This window comes from Triturus cristatus, chromosome 4_1, assembly GCF_964204655.1.
Source record: "Triturus cristatus chromosome 4_1, aTriCri1.1, whole genome shotgun sequence".
NCBI classification, from domain to species: Eukaryota; Metazoa; Chordata; class Amphibia; order Caudata; family Salamandridae; genus Triturus; species Triturus cristatus.
The window spans coordinates 477575079-477595063 of record NC_140585.1 but is presented as its reverse complement, the minus strand read 5'-3'; the positions used below and the strand labels follow the sequence as shown (position 1 = coordinate 477595063).

The 19985-nt window shown below is 47.3% G+C and overlaps 1 protein-coding gene across 11 annotated transcripts in view; it reads right to left on the bottom strand.

The window, feature by feature from the left end:
* PIK3C2G (phosphatidylinositol-4-phosphate 3-kinase catalytic subunit type 2 gamma) overlaps positions 1–19985 on the bottom strand; it is a 2048585-nt gene that overhangs the window by 527078 nt on the left and 1501522 nt on the right. For 8 of the 11 annotated variants that reach the window (XM_085652678.1, XM_085652677.1, XM_085652676.1 and 5 more), the window contains one exon: positions 15410–15502. The exons of the other annotated variants lie outside the window; for them this stretch is intronic. In XM_085652678.1, coding sequence (XP_085508804.1) covers positions 15410–15502 — 93 coding nt within the window. The remainder of the gene's footprint in view (positions 1–15409; positions 15503–19985) is intronic. 11 annotated transcript variants of the gene reach the window in all.

Here is a 19985-nt window from a genome sequence, read left to right as displayed (position 1 = left end):
ACTCCTGGTGGCCTTCCGCCCTCAGAAATCCCCCCACCCCGACGGGCAACAAACAAAACCTCAGCATCATGCTAGACTCATCGCTCACAATGAACCGCCAGATCAACTCCGTATCCTCGACCTGCTTAAACACCCTTGGCATGCTCCAAAAGACTTTCAGATGGATCCCAACCGAATCCTGAAAAACCATCATGCACGCACTCATCAGCAGCAGACTGGACTACGGCAAAGCTCTCTATGCTGGAATCAACAAGACACTCCTTCGGAAACTCCAGACTGTCCAGAACTCTGCAGCCAGACTGATTCTCGACATTCCCCGTAGCAGTCACATCACCTAACACCTGTGCAATCTCCACTGGCTTCCAGTTGAGAGAAAAATAATCTTCAAACTCCTCACCCATATATACAAGGCGCTTCACAACACTGGACCCGCATACCTAAAGAGTGGCCTCTTCTTCCAAGCACCCAAAAGACAACTCAGATCAGCCCAGCTCTCTCTGGCCACCGTCCCTCATATCAACAAGACTAGATCAGGAGGAAAGTCATTCTACCTCGCAGCCAAAGCCTGTAACACCCTACCCATCCACCTCCAGCAGTCTCCCACATTGCCCCAGTTCAGGATGGACCTCAATACCTGGTTCTTCGGATGACCCCAGCACTCTACGGCGTCACCCCCCAATGCCTTGAGACCCTCACATGTGAGTAGTTATGTTTCACCAACACTGATTGATTAATTATTCTGTCACTGAGGCTCTAGTGAAGAGGCCAGTCAAATAGCCCTTCAATCCACTTTGGGGTTCTGGGTTCAGCACATGCAGGTCCAGTCTCTCACCCAGGCAAGAATGAATGAATGAATGAATGAATACCTTCTTATATAGCACACGGCTACCCTAGAGCATCCCAGCGCTGTCAGACCCAAGGACATTATCAAGCATTAGAGGATGTTATTAAACAAAAATGTCTTTAGTTGCTTCCTGAAGGCAATGTAATTTGATTCATGCCTGATGTTGTCAGGGAGTTTATTCCATTCTTTAGCTGCTAGGACCGAGAGTCGACGGCCGCCCATACGGGCCAGCCTGACCTTTGACACAGCAAGAGGGAGGCAGATCAGCACAGCAGAGCAGGAGTCTTTCAGAGTGGCAGTCCTTTAAGCAGCCCAGCAGTCCTTCTTCCTGGCAGAGTATCCACAGGTCTAGAAGTGTATTGAAGTGGTGGTGTCTGATGTCAAATGTTTATACATGGAACCCTTCATCTGGAAGGTGAGAGGAGCTTTTAGAAATTTCCTTTCAAGTCCCTAGGCATCCTGCCTTCAATGATCTGGCTCCCAACTAATTACAAGGGGTAGGCAATCCCTTGTGTGGAGGCAGGACACAGCCTATATTCAAGTCTAAGTAGGGTTGTGCCCAGCTCGGCCTTCCCATCCAGTCAGTGATGGCACATCCAGACACAGCTAAGCTCCCTATTGTGTGTAGCTATCTAGGAGGAATACACAACACCAAATTGTCAGATACATCCAGTCATGTGACCAAGGGAAAGGCTACAGGCACTAAATGGCTAAGGTAGGAAAATGCCAACTTTTTAAAAGTTGAACAACTAGAGGGGCGTTTTGGCCCATAATCAGTATGGCTAGGCCTAATTTTTTTTTTTCGATAAGCAGAGTTAATAGATCTGACACAGAAGGACTTCTATGCCAAATACAAATAAATGCAGCCTGACTGATCGAATTATGAGCCTGCTCTAAAGATCTAATTTATAATACATTGGAAGATACCATCTCAAAAGATCTCCCTTTAAAAAATCCGGCTGCTTGAACCCCACAGTGCTGAGATACAAGCATAACTACGCCATGTTCATAATTCAACCTCTTACGCAGTAAGAAGTATCTAAACTAGGATTCCATTCCGGCTGGCAAGAAAACAGCAGATCGCAGGAAAAAAATATTTCTTGATTACTCGACCAGGATTCTCCCATCGCACCTCTACTATTGAGATTAAGAATAGAAAGTGGCTGGCCCTGAGGAAGGTGGATACTAACTAATTGAATCCACCGAAATGTACGTTGGCTAGATGTACTCCTGGCTGACGGCCACACCATGGATGGATAAATAGGATCTCTACCATGCAGTGTAGTAGCACGTCTTTTTAAGCTTGGTGGTGAAAGATAGGTTGAAAGTGTGCATGTATGTCTGGTTTGAGTGAGGGTAGAATGGAGTGAGAGGTGCAGCATGATTTGATTTTATAAATTCTTCTTTCTCTTGATGGGGATAAGATAGGCAATTACCATATCATTGAAAGTGTATTCATGTGTATTGCAATTCGGACTATGATATGTGCTGTTCATATGTCTGTCATGTTTTAACTATATATATGTAAATATTTTGCTTTTCACTTATTGAACTAAAATGATGCTTTATTATGTTTCATATAAAAAAGTGCACTATAGAGTAAACATATTAATTTGACTAAAAAAGAAAAATATGTTTTGAATAAAATATTTAAATGAAATCTTGTAGTAGGCTTTGATTCACACAGAAAAGGAAGTCCATTAGAGCTTGTGAGAGCCGCAATGAAATCACTATAGGTCGTGTGGGAGTATTTTGTTGTATTTTATTGGTAACAAAGAACAACATACATGCCAATACTCACACTAACCTTGCAAGAAATTACATTAGGGTTCGAAAAGCGTTGACTATTCGCTTTTCAAACAAGTGTGGTTTGACAGATTTGTACCAAGGTGGCTCATAAGACAGGAAATGAACTGAAGTCAATTAGGGTTATAACTTAAAAAAAATTGGCCTAATTGGAACACTGTTTGTTTGTTGCTCATGTTGTAAGAAGTAATTAAACAGGGCATTGGACCGTCAAACAAAAGGACGGGTGTGTAATTATTGTTTTCATGTGTCAATGTCTTACCAAAGTACAGAATCAGAGCTATCTTCGTATCTGTTTATATTATACATGTCATTAATGTCTGTTATAATGTTGTGTTCCATGGTATACAAAGTTTACAAAAACAAGGTTGTTTTCATCCAATGATGATCACAAAGGTGAGAATTTAAAAAGGCAAATAAATGTCATGAAAATACATTATTAAGTACTAAAAAGCAAATTAAAAATTTAACAATTGGTCATATCAAAGGTGTGGTGTGATCCTGAAGTAAGTGCGTAAAGAGACTTTTCAAAAGTGGCATTTTTCAAAACTGTAATTTAAAATCCGACTTTACCATGAAAGAGGGTTTTTCATTACAATTCCAAAGACACCAAACATGCACTGGTCTCCTGCTCCCATTTGGAAATTACAGCTCATTAAATGTAACAAGGTAACAATGTTATCCTATGGGAGAGGTAGTTTTTCACTACGAGGACATATACATTTAAACATACATGTCCAACGTTTTAAATACAATGCACCCTGCCCCAAGGGCTGCTCAGGGCCTTCCCTAGTGGTGAATTACATCTATCAAAAAGGAAGGTTTGGACCAAGTAAAAGGATTTATTTTGTCAGGTCAAAATAGCAGCTTAAAACTGAATGCACAGGCCTAACAAGTGTAAAGAACTACTTAATTCAGTGACACAAACAGTGCTGCAGACCTACTCATAGCATTTAATTTACTGTCCCTGGATACATGTAGTGCCACTTCAATAGGGTTTTATCAGTAAAGTAAATATGCGAATTGGGGATGAGCCAAGGTTACCATGTTGTAAGGAGTGAGCACATGCACTTTAGCACTCGTTAGCATTTCTAAAGTGCACAGAGTTCCAGGACCAGCAAAAAGAAGATTAGCAAAAAAAGGAGGAGGCAAGCAAAACGTTGGGGGAGGACCACCCTAAGGCTGACAGGTCTAAAAATTAGATGCTCCAGTAGATGATAGAGGAAATTATGGAGAGAACAGTTGGTTTATAATTTTACAGAAAAAAACATACACTCGGGAAACTCCATCAAACAAGACTGGCACCTTGAATATCTTATGTGGGAAAGAAGTATGCAGGAGTGGAGCATTCTGACATTTAAGGAAGACATGCCACAAACTGTTGAATAAGCCTTTAAGGAAAGTATTAGACACACAAGAAATTATATAATCATTAACAGGGATAAATCCCTCATGGGATAACCGAGACCAACTCCAAGAAGAAAGATACATGCATGGTTGTGGGCTGTCAAACATTTCTGAATATCACCAAGAAACACTCTAACCTGAAAATATTACATTTAATAGGCTGAAACTTCAAGATGGAAACAGGGAAATGGTTCACATTGTAGTTGGAATGGAGCCAGGGCAGGGTAGGCAAAAAACCTGTGTGCTTGAAAGGGAAACACAAAGAAGCTTCCCCACTTCAAAGGGGACATAAGGTATAAATAATGGACCTCAGACATAAGCTCTTCAGTTCCCTTCTGGGTATGTGGAAGACTCTGGCAGGAAGAAGGACTTCTGTGCTCCTGAAAGGACTGCCAATCTGCTGCACTGCTGCCCTGAAGGACTGCTGCCTGCTGTGCTGACCTGCTACCATCTTTCAGGGGTAGGAAGGACTGGACCAACAACCTGTACCCAGGACTAGAGTGACTCCAAAGGCTAGTCTGATGTAACTAGCACAAACTCTGCAACTGTGAGTTTTACCCTGCCAGGTGGTGCCACCCCAATCCTAAACCCTTGACAGTAGTCCTAAATGTGCTATGCCAGCCCATCTGTGGACCCAGCAAAAAAAAACATCTCCTCTGCTGCGTGGCTCAACCCGGAGTAGAAGCGATGCATTGCATCTGCAACATGGACTTTCCTAGTGCAAGGACTCAGCAGCACCCTCAAAGCCCACAGGCCTCATCAGACCTGCAGCTGCGTGACACAACCTTGACGCAGGTCTTCAAACCCTATCATCGTCGGCCTCCTTGGCGATGAATGAGGAACTCACATCGCAGCCTCACAGCTCCCCAGAACCAACACTGCATCTCTGACCCGGACCTCACATCACCTCGGCTGTGCAACACATCCTTGAGGCGGGCCTCACAACACTCCACAACCTGGATTTAGGGAACTCTTAACAAACAGGCTTACGTGGGTCTGAACTTATGAATTTGTCCGGGTCCGATGGGGCCAGATAAACCAAGTTGGCACTTTGTGCTTTTTGGTGCTATTTTTCTTCAAACTTTAAACTGCATATCTCCAGTTCTACAGATAAGATTTTTGTTGTTATGGTTTTGTTATATTTAGTAAAATTTACTCTATGTGTTTAAACTGTCGTGGGGTATTTTTTGAAGTGTTGCTCATTTGCCTCTAAGTTAAGACTGATTGCTTTGTGCCAAATAACCCGCGGGTTGAGTAAAGGTTAATTTAGGGTTATTTGTGACTTCACCCTGACAAAGATTGTGGTTATTACTTGAGTAGGGTTTTACCCCCCTGACCAGTTACCCAACTTCCTACACTGGTGATCAGTGGGAGGATTTGGACTTGCGCTTTTGATACATTATGATCCCATATATATATCTAATTCTAGACCATTTTGAGGTTTCACTATTGTTCTTGATTGGCTTCTTTTGCTTTTTCCAAATCTACTCTGATTCTCACTGGACTGTCTGAGACCATACTCGCAGTATAGGAGTTTGAGCTGGGCAACTTGGAAAGTTACACTGTGGCAGTTCTCAAACAGTTCAATAAGGAAAGGGGACTGCAAATAAAGAAGGGCACCAAAGCTTGGAGCTTCAGAAATCCACAGAGGATGGAAATGAGGAAGATAATATGGAGGGGAAGGATCAGGACCTGGACATTAGCCCTGAAATACAGCCTTCAGGGGAGGAAGATGACCCCTCTCCTGAGTTTGAACTCCCGGCCAGGCCAGGAAGCAGTGTCTCCTCACATAACCTATTCTCAGAGGAGCTGGTAGACGGGCAGGCAGAAAGGGAGTTCAGTCTAGAGATGGCCAAATTCAAGATGGAGGAAAATAAATTGCCTCTGGAGGAGAGGAGCCTCAGATAGCTAAACCTTAAAGCCAAACGAGCAGAGTCCAGAAGCAATGGTGGCAGCACACACTCAGTGTCTGAGGGAGACAAAAAGGTCCACAATCCTAAAGATGTGGTGCCCAATTATGTAGTGGAAGATGACATAGATAAATGGTTTTCTGCTTATGGGGTGACTCTGAGGGTGCAAAAGATCCCAGAGGAGCACTGGAGTTTGAGGGGTGACTTGTGGAAACTATGCCTCCAATGGAGAGGGACACAATACACACACAAAAAGTAGAGGACCAAACCTGGTATGCACCTCATGAAAGCCATACTTCTCAACAAATTTGGGCTGACCACTGAAAAGTACCACCATAGGTTCAGGGACAGCCACAAGCTTCCAGTGCTTGAATACTCCAGCAAGGCTCTGAATGGCTGGGTGAGAGGAAGCAATGTTAATTAATACAATGGGCTGAACAACTTGATTCTCAGGGAGCACATGTTCAATATTTGTTCTAAAGAGTTGCACCAGCAACCACTGGACAGCAAGCTGACAACCCCAGGAAGCTTGCTGAGGAGGCGGACCACTGGGCCAGTACCAGAGTGTCCAAAAAGGCATCTGGGGAGACTCCCAAAAGGGTGGTCAGGGTTCCCAGCAGAAGAAAGCCGGGGGATTAAAAATAAGGAGTAATTAAAAGGCCCTCAAATATTTCCCAAGGCAACAGCTGTAAATAGTCCCCATCTGAGCAAAACAAGAAAGGGTTATTTGATAAACAGACAAGAAGGTTTGTCCCCCAGTGTACTGAGTGCTAAAAGTATGTGCACTTCATTAGAGACACCAAATGTCCCAAGAAGGCACAGACCTCCACTGGTGGACAGGCTCCTGGATTGGCGATTCTAGCGTTTGAGGGGAAGCAGTCCCAGTTAGATTTGGGGAACAGACAGAGGTTATCCTAATGACCCAGGGGAATAAGGAGATTGTGTCAAAAGCCCATATGCCTGCAAACACTTTTAAGTATAAGCAATGGGTTACTATCAATGGGCAGAGGGTGAAGGTCTGGGGACACAGGAGCCAGTATAGCTACTGTGAGGTGTCATCTGGTGTCCTCAGATCAGGTCCTGCATAACAATTTCACCAAGTTATATGTGAGAGTAATCTTTTGGTGGCTCTGGTTCCCTTTGAGTGGGGGTCATCTTAGGTTGTCTAAAAGTACTGGTTATCCTTGCCATGACTGTAGATTGTCTGTTGAGCAATGACCTCAAGCAAACTATTAGGAACGAGGTAGAACTCAGGTCATGCTTGGAAATGTTGGGATTGCCTGAATGTGCCAGTATGACCACAAGGCCCATAGCTTCCCAGGATGGGAGTTAAGGGAGCCTTGACCCTGGAAGAATGGCCCAGGCATCTGCCAATAAGTCTAATGACCTAGTGACCTAGTTGTAGGACACCCCCGCGCCGCACGGCCACCAGCTGCTGCGTGTGCCCCCTTGCCTTGCCTGCCTCGTTGCCTGCCTCGCTGCCGCTGCGTGACCACGCCCCCTCCTTCGAGCGGCGTGGTCCGTGCTCGCCTGTTGGTTAGGTCTTGTTGGTGTTTTTGTTTTTGTCTTTTCTTAGTGCCTGTTCTGTAATTTGTAATTGTGGTTGCGTTTTCCTTCCTATTTGCCCTGTTGTCTAGCCGCCCTTCGTACTCCCTCCCCGCTTCCCGCCACCGCCGCTAACCCCGCCCCTTTTTCCCTTCTGTACCCTCCCCGCTCCCGCATCCCAGCTGCTCCGCCCCCCCGCGCACTTGGCCATATATGGCGACCGTGCGACGCAGGTGAGTGTGACCTAGTTGTAGGACACCCCCGCGCCGCACGGCCACCAGCTGCTGCGTGTGCCCCCTTGCCTTGCCTGCCTCGTTGTCTGCCTCGCTGCCGCCGCGTGACCACGCCCCCTCCTTCGAGCGGCGTGGTCCGTGCTCGCCTGTTGGTTAGGTCTTGTTGGTGTTTTTGTTTTTGTCTTTTCTTAGTGCCTGTTCTGTAATTTGTAATTGTGGTTGCTTTTTCCTTCCTGTTTGCCCTGTTGTCTAGCCGCCCTTCGTACTCCCTCCCCGCTTCCCGCCACCGCCGCTAACCCTGCCCCTTTTTCCCTTCTGTACCCTCCCCGCTCCCGCATCCCAGCTGCTCCGCCCCCCCGCGCACTTGGCCATATATGGCGACCATGCGACGCAGGTGAGTGTGACCTAGTTGTAGGACACCCCCGCGCCGCACGGCCAACAGCTGCTGCGTGTGCCCCCTTGCCTTGCCTGCCTCGTTGCCTGCCTCGCTGCCGCCGCGTGACCACGCCCCCTCCTTCGAGCGGCGTGGTCCGTGCTCGCCTGTTGGTTAGGTCTTGTTGGTGTTTTTGTTTTTGTCTTTTCTTAGTGCCTGTTCTGTAATTTGTAATTGTGGTTGCTTTTTCCTTCCTGTTTGCCCTGTTGTCTAGCCGCCCTTCGTACTCCCTCCCTGCTTCCCGCCACCGCCGCTAACCCCGCCCCTTTTTCCCTTCTGTACCCTCCCCGCTCCCGCATCCCAGCTGCTCCGCCCCCCCGCGCACTTGGCAATATATGGCGACCGTGCGACGCAGGTGAGTGTGACCTAGTTGTAGGACACCCCCGCGCCGCACGGCCACCAGCTGCTGCGTGTGCCCCCTTGCCTTGCCTGCCTCGTTGCCTGCCTCGCTGCCGCCGCGTGACCACGCCCCCTCCTTCGAGCGGCGTGGTCCGTGCTCGCCTGTTGGTTAGGTCTTGTTGGTGTTTTTGTCTTTTCTTAGTGCCTGTTCTGTAATTTGTAATTGTGGTTGCGTTTTCCTTCCTGTTTGCCCTGTTGTCTAGCCGCCCTTCGTACTCCCTCCCCGCTTCCCGCCACCGCCGCTAACCCCGCCCCTTTTTCCCTTCTGTACCCTCCCCGCTCCCGCATCCCAGCTGCTCCGCCCCCCCGCGCACTTCGCCATATATGGCGACCGTGCGAACGCGCAGCGGTCACGCGCAGCGGGCGCGCCGATTGTGCGCCGAAGGCGCGCCAAAGGCAAGCCCGTCTACGCCCGTCCGCGCCTGGACCGCGCCCAGTGCAAGGACCCCTGGCCCTCGAGGACCCCAGCCCACCCGCCGGACGTACACCGCCGCCACCCTCATCGCTCTCAACTCCGGCCGATCCCCAGGTTGCCACCAAGCCACACCACAACGCACCCACGGACCCTTCACCTGCCTCGCCTGCAAGTTCACCTGCATCCGGACCTGCCTCGCACCAGCACCCGCCAAGTCGAACACCAGCAGCACCCACCTCAAGTGCATCCTGCTCAACACCCGCTCCGTCCACAGACACGCCATCGAACTCTGGAACCTCCTAGACGCCACAGCCCCTGACGTTGCCTTCCTCATGGAGACCTGGATGAACGCCTCTTCAGCTCCCGACATCGCCATCGCCATCCCAGAGGGCTACAAGATCACCCGGAGGGATCGCACCGCCAACCAGATGGGAGGAGGCATTGCCATCATCCACAGGAACACCATCCGTCTCACGACCAGCACCGACAACACCCTGACCACCGCCGAACACCTGCATTTCCAGATCCACACCGACCCGAAGACCACCCTCAGAGGCACCCTGATCTACCGACCCCCGGGACCACGCACCCAATTCAGCGAGGACATCGCCGACTTCGTCAGCCCGCATGCCCTCCCCTCCGCTGACTACATCCTCCTGGGGGACCTCAACTTCCACCTGGAGAACATCAACGACCGCAACACCAGCACCCTGATCGACAACCTCGCCAATCTTGGACTCAAGCAGCTGGTGTCCACCCCCACCCACCTCGCCGGACACACACTCGACGCAGTCTTCTCATCCAGCACAGACATCGACTTCAGCCACGCCACAGAGCTTCAATGGACGGACCACAGCTGCGTCCACTTCACCTTCAAAAGAACGACGACCCACCACCACCAGCAACAGGCTGCTCGCAGAAGCTGGAACAAGATCACAGCCGACCAGCTCGCCACCTCCCTGAGCCAGCACCCTCCTGCCAGCTCAGCGAACCCCAGCCAGGCCGCCGACAACCTCACGAAGTGGATCAGCAACTGCGCGGACGAGCTCGTCCCGCTGAGGACCCCGCCCAGCAGACCCGGCAGCAAGAAAGCCCCATGGTTCACCGACGAACTCAAGAGCTCCAAGAAGAACTGCCGAGCCCTCGAGAAAGTCTGGAGAAGGGAACCTACACCGGACAACAGGACCACCTTCAAGCTTGCCACCCGGAAGCACCACCAGCTGATCTGCGCCGCCAAGAAAACTGCATTCAAAGACCGGCTGGACAACAACGCACACAACTGCAAGGAACTCTTCAACATCGTGAAAGAGCTATCCAACCCCAGCGCAGGAAACAACGACATCACCCCATCGCAAGACCTCTGCAACTCCCTCGCCTCATACTTCCACAACAAGATCACGGACATACGCAACAGCTTCAACAACCAACCAACGCACACCACGACCGAACAACCACCCCCCACCACCACCCTCCATGCCTGGACCCCGATCAGCACCGAAGACACCATCCGCACGATGAACTCCATCCACTCCGGATCGCCGACCGACCCCTGCCCTCACCACGTCTTCAACAAGGCCGACGCTGTCATCGCACCCCACCTGCGAGACATCATCAACACATCCTTCGACACCGCCACCTTCCCTGAGAGCTGGAAGCACGCCGAACTCAGCGCTCTACTCAAGAAACCCACAGCGGACCCCACCGAACTCAAGAATTACCGCCCCATCTCGCTTCTCCCGTTTCCAGCCAAAGTCATTGAGAAGACCGTCAACAAGCAGCTGGCCGCCTTCCTCGAGACGAATGGATCCCTCGACCCCTCACAGTCTGGCTTCCGAGCCAACCACAGCACCGAGACCGCCCTCATCGCCGCCACCGATGACATCCGAGCCCTGATGGACAACGGAGAAACAGCGGCCCTCATCCTCCTAGACCTCTCCGCGGCATTCGACACTGTCTGCCACCGCACCCTAGTACAGCGCCTCAGCAACGTCGGAATCCAGGACAAGGCTCTGGAATGGATCATCTCCTTCCTCGATGGAAGAACACAGAGAGTCCGCCTACCACCGTACAAGTCAGAGGCCACCGAAGTCATCTACGGCGTCCCTCAAGGATCCTCGCTGAGCCCCACCCTCTTCAACGTCTACATGAGCCCCCTCGCGGCCATCGCACGCCAACACAACCTCAGCATAATCTCCTACGCCGACGACACCCAGCTGATCCTCTCCCTGACCAACGACACCGCCACCGCCAGAGCCAACCTGCACGAAGGGATGAAAGAGGTAGCCGAGTGGATGACGACCAGCCGCCTGAAACTGAACTCAGACAAGACGGAGGTCCTCATCCTGGGCTCTTCACCCTCCGCCTGGGACAACTCCTGGTGGCCTCCCGCCCTGGGCACCGCACCCAAACCGACAGACCATGCACGCAACCTGGGCTTCATCCTGGACTCCTCCCTCTCCATGACCAGGCAAGTCAACAACGTCTCCTCGGCGTGCTTCAACATCCTACGCATGCTACGGAAGATCTTCTGGTGGATCCCCACCGAGACCAGGAAGACCGTCACCCAGGCCCTCGTCACTAACCGACTGGACTACGGCAACGCCCTCTACGCCGGTACCACCGCCAAGCTCCAGAAGAGACTCCAGCGGATCCAGAACTCCTCAGCCAGACTCATCCTCGACATCCCACGAACCAGCCACATCTCCGGACATCTGAGAGACCTACACTGGCTCCCCGTCAACAAAAGAATCACCTTCCGCCTCCTCACCCACGCACACAAAGCCCTACACGACCAAGGACCGAGCTACCTCAACAGCTGAATCAACTTCTACGCTCCCAAACGCCACCTCCGATCAGCCAACCACGCCCTCGCCGCCGTCCCCCGCATCCGAAGAGCGATGACAGGAGGAAGGTCCTTCTCCTACCTGGCCGCCAAGACCTGGAACTCCCTCCCGACCGACCTGCGCCTGACCCAAGACCACCTCTCCTTCAGGAAGAAGCTGAAGACCTGGCTGTTCGAGCAGTAGCGGCACCCCCCTACCCCCAGCGCCTTGAGACCCTACGGGTATGTAGTGCGCTTTATAAATGTCTTTGATTGATTGATTGATTAAGAACAACGGGCGTGGGAAACTTGCCCCTGAGGTTCCTATGGTTCAGGTTGACGGGGCACTTGAGGAAGATGTTCCTGAGCTTACTGGGGAGGGCATTTCCTCCCTGGGTGACCTGCCTGAGCTTGTTAGATGGCAAGTTGATGGTGGGCTCACTAGGGAGGAATTCTGCAAAGTGGAAAGAGAGTGCCCCACTGTAGTGGGCTGAGGGGGTAAGTTGAGGACCTAGGGCAGCAGGTAGTACCTCCAGCGATCACCTTTTTTATTGGGAGAATTGCCTCCTTTACAGTGAGCCTAAGGTTCCTGGACCTGGGGCAGCCCATGTGTTGGTGGACCCAGAGTGTTATAGGGCCTTCCTACTAGTGTTGGCTCATGATACCCCCCCACCTGGCAGAACATCTGGGGGAAGACAAGACCTTCGCCAGGTTTGCCATTCACTTCTATTGGCCGCAGAGGGAGAGGGCCTCAGATGCATTGTATAGGTCCAGCCCCAACTGCCAGGCCAATGGGAAGTAAGGTAAAAATTCCAAGGCTTCCCATACCCCATTCCTGTCATTGGCACTTAATTTGAGAGGGTGCTCATTGACATTTTAGGTCCCTTGGACCCCAAGACAGCTTTAGTCAACAGGATTATCCTCGTCTTTGTGGACCATGCCACCCGCTACCCAGATGTCATCCCTCTGAAGTCTGTGATTGCACTCATATAGGGTTTCCCAAAGATATAGTTTCTGGCAGAGGCACTAACTTAATGTTAGCATGCATGAAGTCCATCTGGATGAGTGTGGAGTAACCTATAAGTTCTCTACACTCTATAACCACAAACCAACGGGTTTGTGGAGAGATTCAACAAGATCCTTTAAAGGCATAATAATGGGCCTACCTGAGCCCATGGGGCATAAGTGGGACGTCCTCCTGGCATACCTTCTGTTTGGGTACAGGGAGGTGCCACAAAAAGGGGTTAGAGTCAGACGATTTAAGCTTCTATATGCATATCCTGGTAGGGCAATGCTCAGCCTTCTGAGAGAGGGGTGGGAGCAAACTCAGAGGAAACCCCCTCAGGATGTGGTCAGCTACACACTGGCACTCTGCAATCAGATGCACCCCTTCTAGAAAAATGCTAAAGAGAATTTTGAGGGCAGTCAAAAAGTCATGAAGCTCTGGTATGACCAGAAGGCCACTCTGGTAGAGTTTAAACCTGGACAAAAGGTGTGGGTTGCGGAGCCCAGTGATCTCCAGGACTTCTGGACAGGACCATATGAGGTGAAGGTGCAGAAGGGAGGGTCACCTACCTGGTGAATCTCAAAATCCTAGGAACCCATTAAGGTGCTCCACATAAACCACCTCAAACCCCGCTTTGAGAAGTCTGAAGTCAACATGCTTGTAGTATCAGATGAAGGAGTGGAAGAGGAAAGTAAACCTTACTCTGATCTTTCTGCCCAGGTGCGCGATGGGTCAGTAGAGGGTGTTAACCAATCCTCTACTCCCAAAGCAGCAACGTGACTTTTGCCAGTAGTTGAGGCACTTTTCCTTTCTGTTGTTTCTCACCCCTGGGCATGCAAATTTGTTTACCCATGACATAGACATTGGAGACAGTTACATTATTATTTCTACACCAAACTTTCAGTAGCTATGGCACCATTAATTTGAAAGTCAGATGGACCAGGTGGCTAATAGATTTCAAACCTTCATGTGCCTAGGTAACTAAAGCATTTAACACTGTAATATTATGTGCAAAAATACACCTGTGTTACAAACAGATGATATGGAAATAGTTTATTAATGAATCCAATTAAACTACACTGGCACTTAGGGAACCAGGTTAGGAAAACAGTTGGCGGCAAAAAATCATGATCTTGAGGGAGGGCAGTGGAACTACAATTCAGGATGTAAGTTACAAACTGCAGAACAATTAAAATAGGAATAATTTTAAATTAGATAATTTGACCGCTACCACTGAGGTGTTCTGAAGTACATTTACACATTATGCAGAGATGCATAAATAATCAAGATAAAATGAACGAAAATGTTATTTTACAAATAAGCAATTATTTTGAGTTTTCAAATAATATTATGTACAATTGCTTTTATTTGACATGGGAGGCTATACCTTCCTGCCGTATTTAATGATTTGCCTTAATCAAAGGCCAGCAACAACGGCTGTTTTGAACAAAATGGGTAGATGTGTTGAAATAGTCTGGCATACGGGCAGCAAATACTTCTCCCACTTAAAAATTCTCTGTGTTGTGTTAGCTGTATAGTGCAAACAATAGCGAACGCATTTACAGCATTTACGGCATAATTGTAATTTGACTACAACCATAATAAACATGTATTTGTGCGGGTTCCAAGCTAACTCTGTAAACCAAAATAGGATTTAACTGAATCTCAGTAAAATGGCAATTTCCTGATGGGTAACTCTTCACACAATTGATATTTGTGTAGAATATTAAATAGGTTTAACCACCCATCAGAGCATCCAGAAGCAAATACAGATACAAGAACCATATTGCTTTTAAACATTTAAAATTCATACATCTTTTTCAAAATAGGACAGCCCTCTATGGATATAGCTGTATGCTTAAAAAAGTAACTGACTATTCCATAAATTCAATGTAAATGAAGATACACTATGCTATTTACCTAATGTTCCTTTCCTCTCCTACCCCAGCAAAGCATTATGAGCAACAACAGTACACATCAAATAAAAGTCTTGGCATGATAATGGACACAACGCCATAGTCATATAGTTGTCTAAGCATCTGCCACCTTAAAGGTATGAATGTATGGTATGTATATAGCTCCCAGATACTCAAAAGGCATCAGCACCATACAAATGGTGGAAATGCACTTTAGAAATTCAATCAACATAATCACTTTTCTGGGAAAACGCATACATAAAACTAGTATAATAGGGAATTCCTTTGACAAAACCACCAATTCAAATACTAACGTTTCTAATGCTCCTTCACTTACATTTGCTTTATTTTCCTCTGCGTGAGAATCACATAAAACATACCAGCTTGAATAATTTCTTCTGCAGCTTTGATAGCTCAGTTACAAGCTCATTAAAGCGCTTCAGACTTGAAATCCCTGAAAGAATGTTCCTTCAGGATTTATAGATCCCTACACTGTCTTTTCATCCTGATTGATGTGTCTTTATTGGTTTGCCTGGGTGTTCTGTGTTGCTTTGGTGGGAGGAAGGAATAAATGCACGATTTGTTCTCTGTCTTCGAGAAATGCAGCTGAAAAGAACATCCAATATTCTTCACATACAATTAAGTGTCTGGTAGTTAAAATATATTTTTCATACCTTAAAAATGACATTGATGTCTGTACCCAGTGGATCAGCATTGATGAAAGAAACTTTCAATGGAAAAGCGTTGGAAGTGAAATATGAGCATCTCTTTAAAAAGAAGAAATAAAACGTATATCTAAGTTTACTAAAGTAATCAAGTACCACAGCATGAACAAAAACACAGGCATACACCCACACATTATACAAACGGTCTACAAAGATGTAGAAAGATTTTTTGGATTAAAGTTTAGAACAATTTGTGGTGCAATAGAGGGCAATAGCAAGAAGACAGAGCCATGTCTAAAACTGTTATTCTGTACAGGGAATGTAACATTTTAAAACACGTAAAAAGCCAATATACACCTTGCAATAGACAGAACTTCTTATTTTTATGACAGCTGAAATAAAGGTAACCCCGTTTTCAAATGTTGTCATCATGACATTATCTTTAATGTCACGGATGCTTTCCAATAAAGAACAGGTCAATCCCAGAAATAATACAGATAAACTGTGGAAATCTCTGGGAGCCCTAGTGACATTTGTATCACAGTGATTGTCTTTTACTTGAATTCCTTTGAAAATCTGCACAAGAGGGCCATGTTTTTTAACTTTGTTCTCAATGCTATCTTCTCAACTAGCTTGAAGTTACATTCGTAAAAGAGTGCATGCCAGGTTCCCAGAGAGCACTGGACTGCCCCAAAACCTTTACATTTGCTTTTTGATGCTAATCAGGGAGTAGCTCAGAAAAATGGAAAGCTATGGCTCATAAAAAGAGAGGAAAAGAAAGGCCAAGCATTTGCAGAAACAATAGATAAAAGCAGTTCTTGGAGTGTTCATGAGACACAGTGTAGTCATGCCACTAGGAAGAATAATTCATCGGCTGCACGGATCTCTGTTTGACACCATGTTCACACGTTTGCAACCAAATTATTTTTCCAAGGTTAATAAAATAGGTGCCACAGTATAAACTGTCTTTTTTATAACATAAACTCATTACTTATATGCTGTGGCTCTGGCATACATGCTCTATATTTTCTTCTTTCTGAGCAGCGTTTCTTCAGTGTTTTTGGCTCTTGGAACGGTTCCTTAGTCGACTACTATTTGTTTTCCTATTTGGGGGGAAAATATGGAACCTTAAATGTTCAATCTTTCAATCTTTTATTGTAGGACTCTAACTCCAACCATAATGACATGGATGACGGTATCTCTGGATCTGAATCTCATTCAGGTACCATACCTAAATTCTCCTCATGTATTAAATTGCCAGAGAGATCAAACAAAGGATCAAAAAAGATCCTCTTTCACCAGTAAAACTGGCATCAGTATCTATGGAGGTTATATGTGAGGAAATTCACGCATCAAGACCATTTATGGAGGAGACTGCTAAAATGTTGCAGCAGTTGGATGACAAATGGCCTTCTTTGGAGTCAAAAGTTTTGATAGTAAAGAGAAAAACTGAAAGACATCAGCAAAACTCTTTGCATATTTCACATCTGGAGTTGGAAATATCTATTCTTAAAAACACACTGAGGACCTTAAAAATCAAAATCGCACAAATAATTTGCGCATCTATGGCCTTCCAGAAAATGTGGAGTGATCCGATCCGACTAATTATTTTAAAACTTTTCTACCAAAACTCCTTTCTATTTCTACAACTGTTTCTCTTAATATACAAAGAGCACACAGACTGGGTCCTATAGTTTCTGCGAAGCCGCGATCAGTCAGTCTGTTTTTCTTGCAGTATACTGACTTGCTACAAGTGCTGTAGTTTTTAGAGCCAAGACGAGTTAAGGGATGCCATGACTGTAGTGAATTTTGGGCCCTAGTCACTGACACTGCACAGCAAGACTTCTGCATCCCACAATGTGCTCCCATTACTCCCCCTCACCCTTCCACTGAGAGACCCAGGAGTGATGTCGTGTTCTCCCACCCCCTGATTCTCCTCTTCTGGGCTCCCATCCCCACTAGGATTATTCTTCACAATGGAGATAAGTCCCAACCCCAATGGTTCCAACGCCTTCATCCTTAATTACCCAACTGACCTTTCCAAGAACGCGGCAAAGAAATACAAACATCGCATATTCAAAGCTAGGCCAGAAACCCTAATGTTAGACCACTACTTCTGCACCAACAAAGGTTCTCTGGTTAATGACCTCATCTTCTATACTAGAAAACGGGCTTGCTCGCAAACTGTGCTCTACTCCATGCTTCGAATAACTAGATCTAAGAAAACCGCACATGGCCTCAAAATAACAACGTCTCCCTCATCCACTCTCAAAGCCACCACCACTATCAGCATCTACAATAATGGTATCATCCTAATCCAAGCCACTAACATCAACCTAGCTAAGATGGCTAATATTTACCCAACTCTCAGAAAAGCGGTTTATGGTAACGCCACTGACCCCAATTCAACCACCACTTCTCCGCTGGGCTTAACCAGTACTCTCCCCTTAACAGATGTGAGTACCCCACGCTCCCTAAACCCCACACCTCCTCTTACTGATCCCATAGCCACCTTTTCACCAGTTGGATCATGTTAACTCACTAGAACACCCTCTCAGCTGGTTGACAGTTCTATGGGCTCAATCTCCTCACCGACTCTCAGTCCGATACAGGATGACTTTCAAGCTGAGAGGCTGCAACTAGTCCTATAGTCTTCCCCTTTAACAGATGATGTCCCCTTCCCCCATCCCTATAACTTTGCCACATACTAGACTAGAGTCTGAGCATCCATCCCCCCACAGGCCCCAACAGGCTTACACCGAGGCCCCCCGTCGCCGCTCGCTTTGCCACCACTCCTTCCTCCCCTCGCCCAACACTCAGACCTGGCTGCATGCCTTGATGATATATCTCTACAGTTACACCTTCTCACCTCTGAGCTACATGAACTGAAAGTCCTCTCAAATGATCTTTTCCCCATGATCAGCGCTCTTCTCACCTCTTCGAATTGGCCTAGAGCGTCCACCGGGGAGATTGATCACATGGATCAGTCTTTAGCTCCCTCCACCCCGAAATCCATTTAAATACCCAAATGCCCCCGCCAGCCACAGAGGATCTGAGTCCCACCCTGCGACCATTGATCTACATGACTCTCACAACTCTAGCTCTGCTTTGTCCAAATCTAACATCTACCCCTGAGACAAATAATTTTCATCCTCTCTAACCCGAACAGAGAACGTCCTCGCAATCTTAGATGCAGCAATACTCACAACCTCACCCTTGTATATGTCACCCAGACTCCTTCCCCCAATCCACCTCAATTTAAATGTGTACTACTTAATTGTAGATCCGCCAGTAAACACGCCTCTGATACCCTCGACCTCATCCAACACAAAATCCAGCTTCAACTCCCACCTTAGACCTCCTAGTACCGCCTACTCATGACATAATTAGGCTAGACAGAGCTCTGAAGTTGGGTGGTGGCCTAGCCTGTATTCACAGGAACACACTCTCGATTTCTCACTTAGATTCCCCGATACCCTCCTCCTGTGAAAACCTGTCTCAGCATATCAAGTATGAACCTACCGGTTTGCAAACTTCACACCTTTTACCACCCCCCGGGTGACAATCTCCCTTTCATTGAGCAGCTAATGGAAATCATCTAACAATGTCGACTCAGCAGTGTCCCAAATCTTCCTTGGTGATTTCAACCTTCATTAGTCTAACCCCAACGACCCCGCTGTATCTTGTAATATATCTTTCTTAAATGATCAAGAACAGACTCAGCACTGTGAACAACCAACTCATATTAAAGTAGAAACCTTAGACCTCATCATCTCTAAGGGGCAGACTATCACCATAGCCTCCATTACCCTGTGTGACTGGTCCGACCACCACAGCAGCCTCTTTTATATTAACAGGGAAGTGTTGATGAGTAAGGCACAACCATTGAAATCAAACATATGGAAAAGGGATCTAAGAGCAATAAACTCTGACGAACTAGCTGCCCACGGTAAATCTGCCCTCTCCTCCCAATTTTTCATGGTTGAGGTGCAATCACTCACCAACGCCTACAATTCGACCACCTCCAACATCCTGGATAATATTGCTCCACTCCAACAAAAAATGCTTCAACAAAAATATCCAAACCTTGGTATAACGAAAACTTAAACACGGAACGCAGCAATCTTAGGGCAGTTGAACATTGCTGGCGAGCCAATCCCTACTTGGACCAACTTAAACTCCTTAGAGATACCAGGAGCCTCTACAACAAACAAATCAAGAGTGCTAAGGTGGCCTACTTCAGACACCAACTGGATCAAGCGGCAAACCGCCCCAAGAAACTTTTCGAATTGGTCAAAAAACAATCAGTTGTTGGTCCTAACCACTCTGATCCTGGTGGCAACCCACCCTCTTGTGATGAACTTGCTGCTTTCTTCACTGAGAAATCAAGACTCATCTCCATTGACCTCGTCTCGAAAAAGGCTCTATTAGCTTCTTCCAGTGCTGCCTCACCCATTGGCTCCTCTGAAAAGCATAAATCGACCTCCACGAACTCCAAGAAGAATGCATCATGGGGCACCTTTACCCCATTTAGTGAAAATGACATCATCAAGATTCTTCAGAATATCAACCCTTCAAACCACTT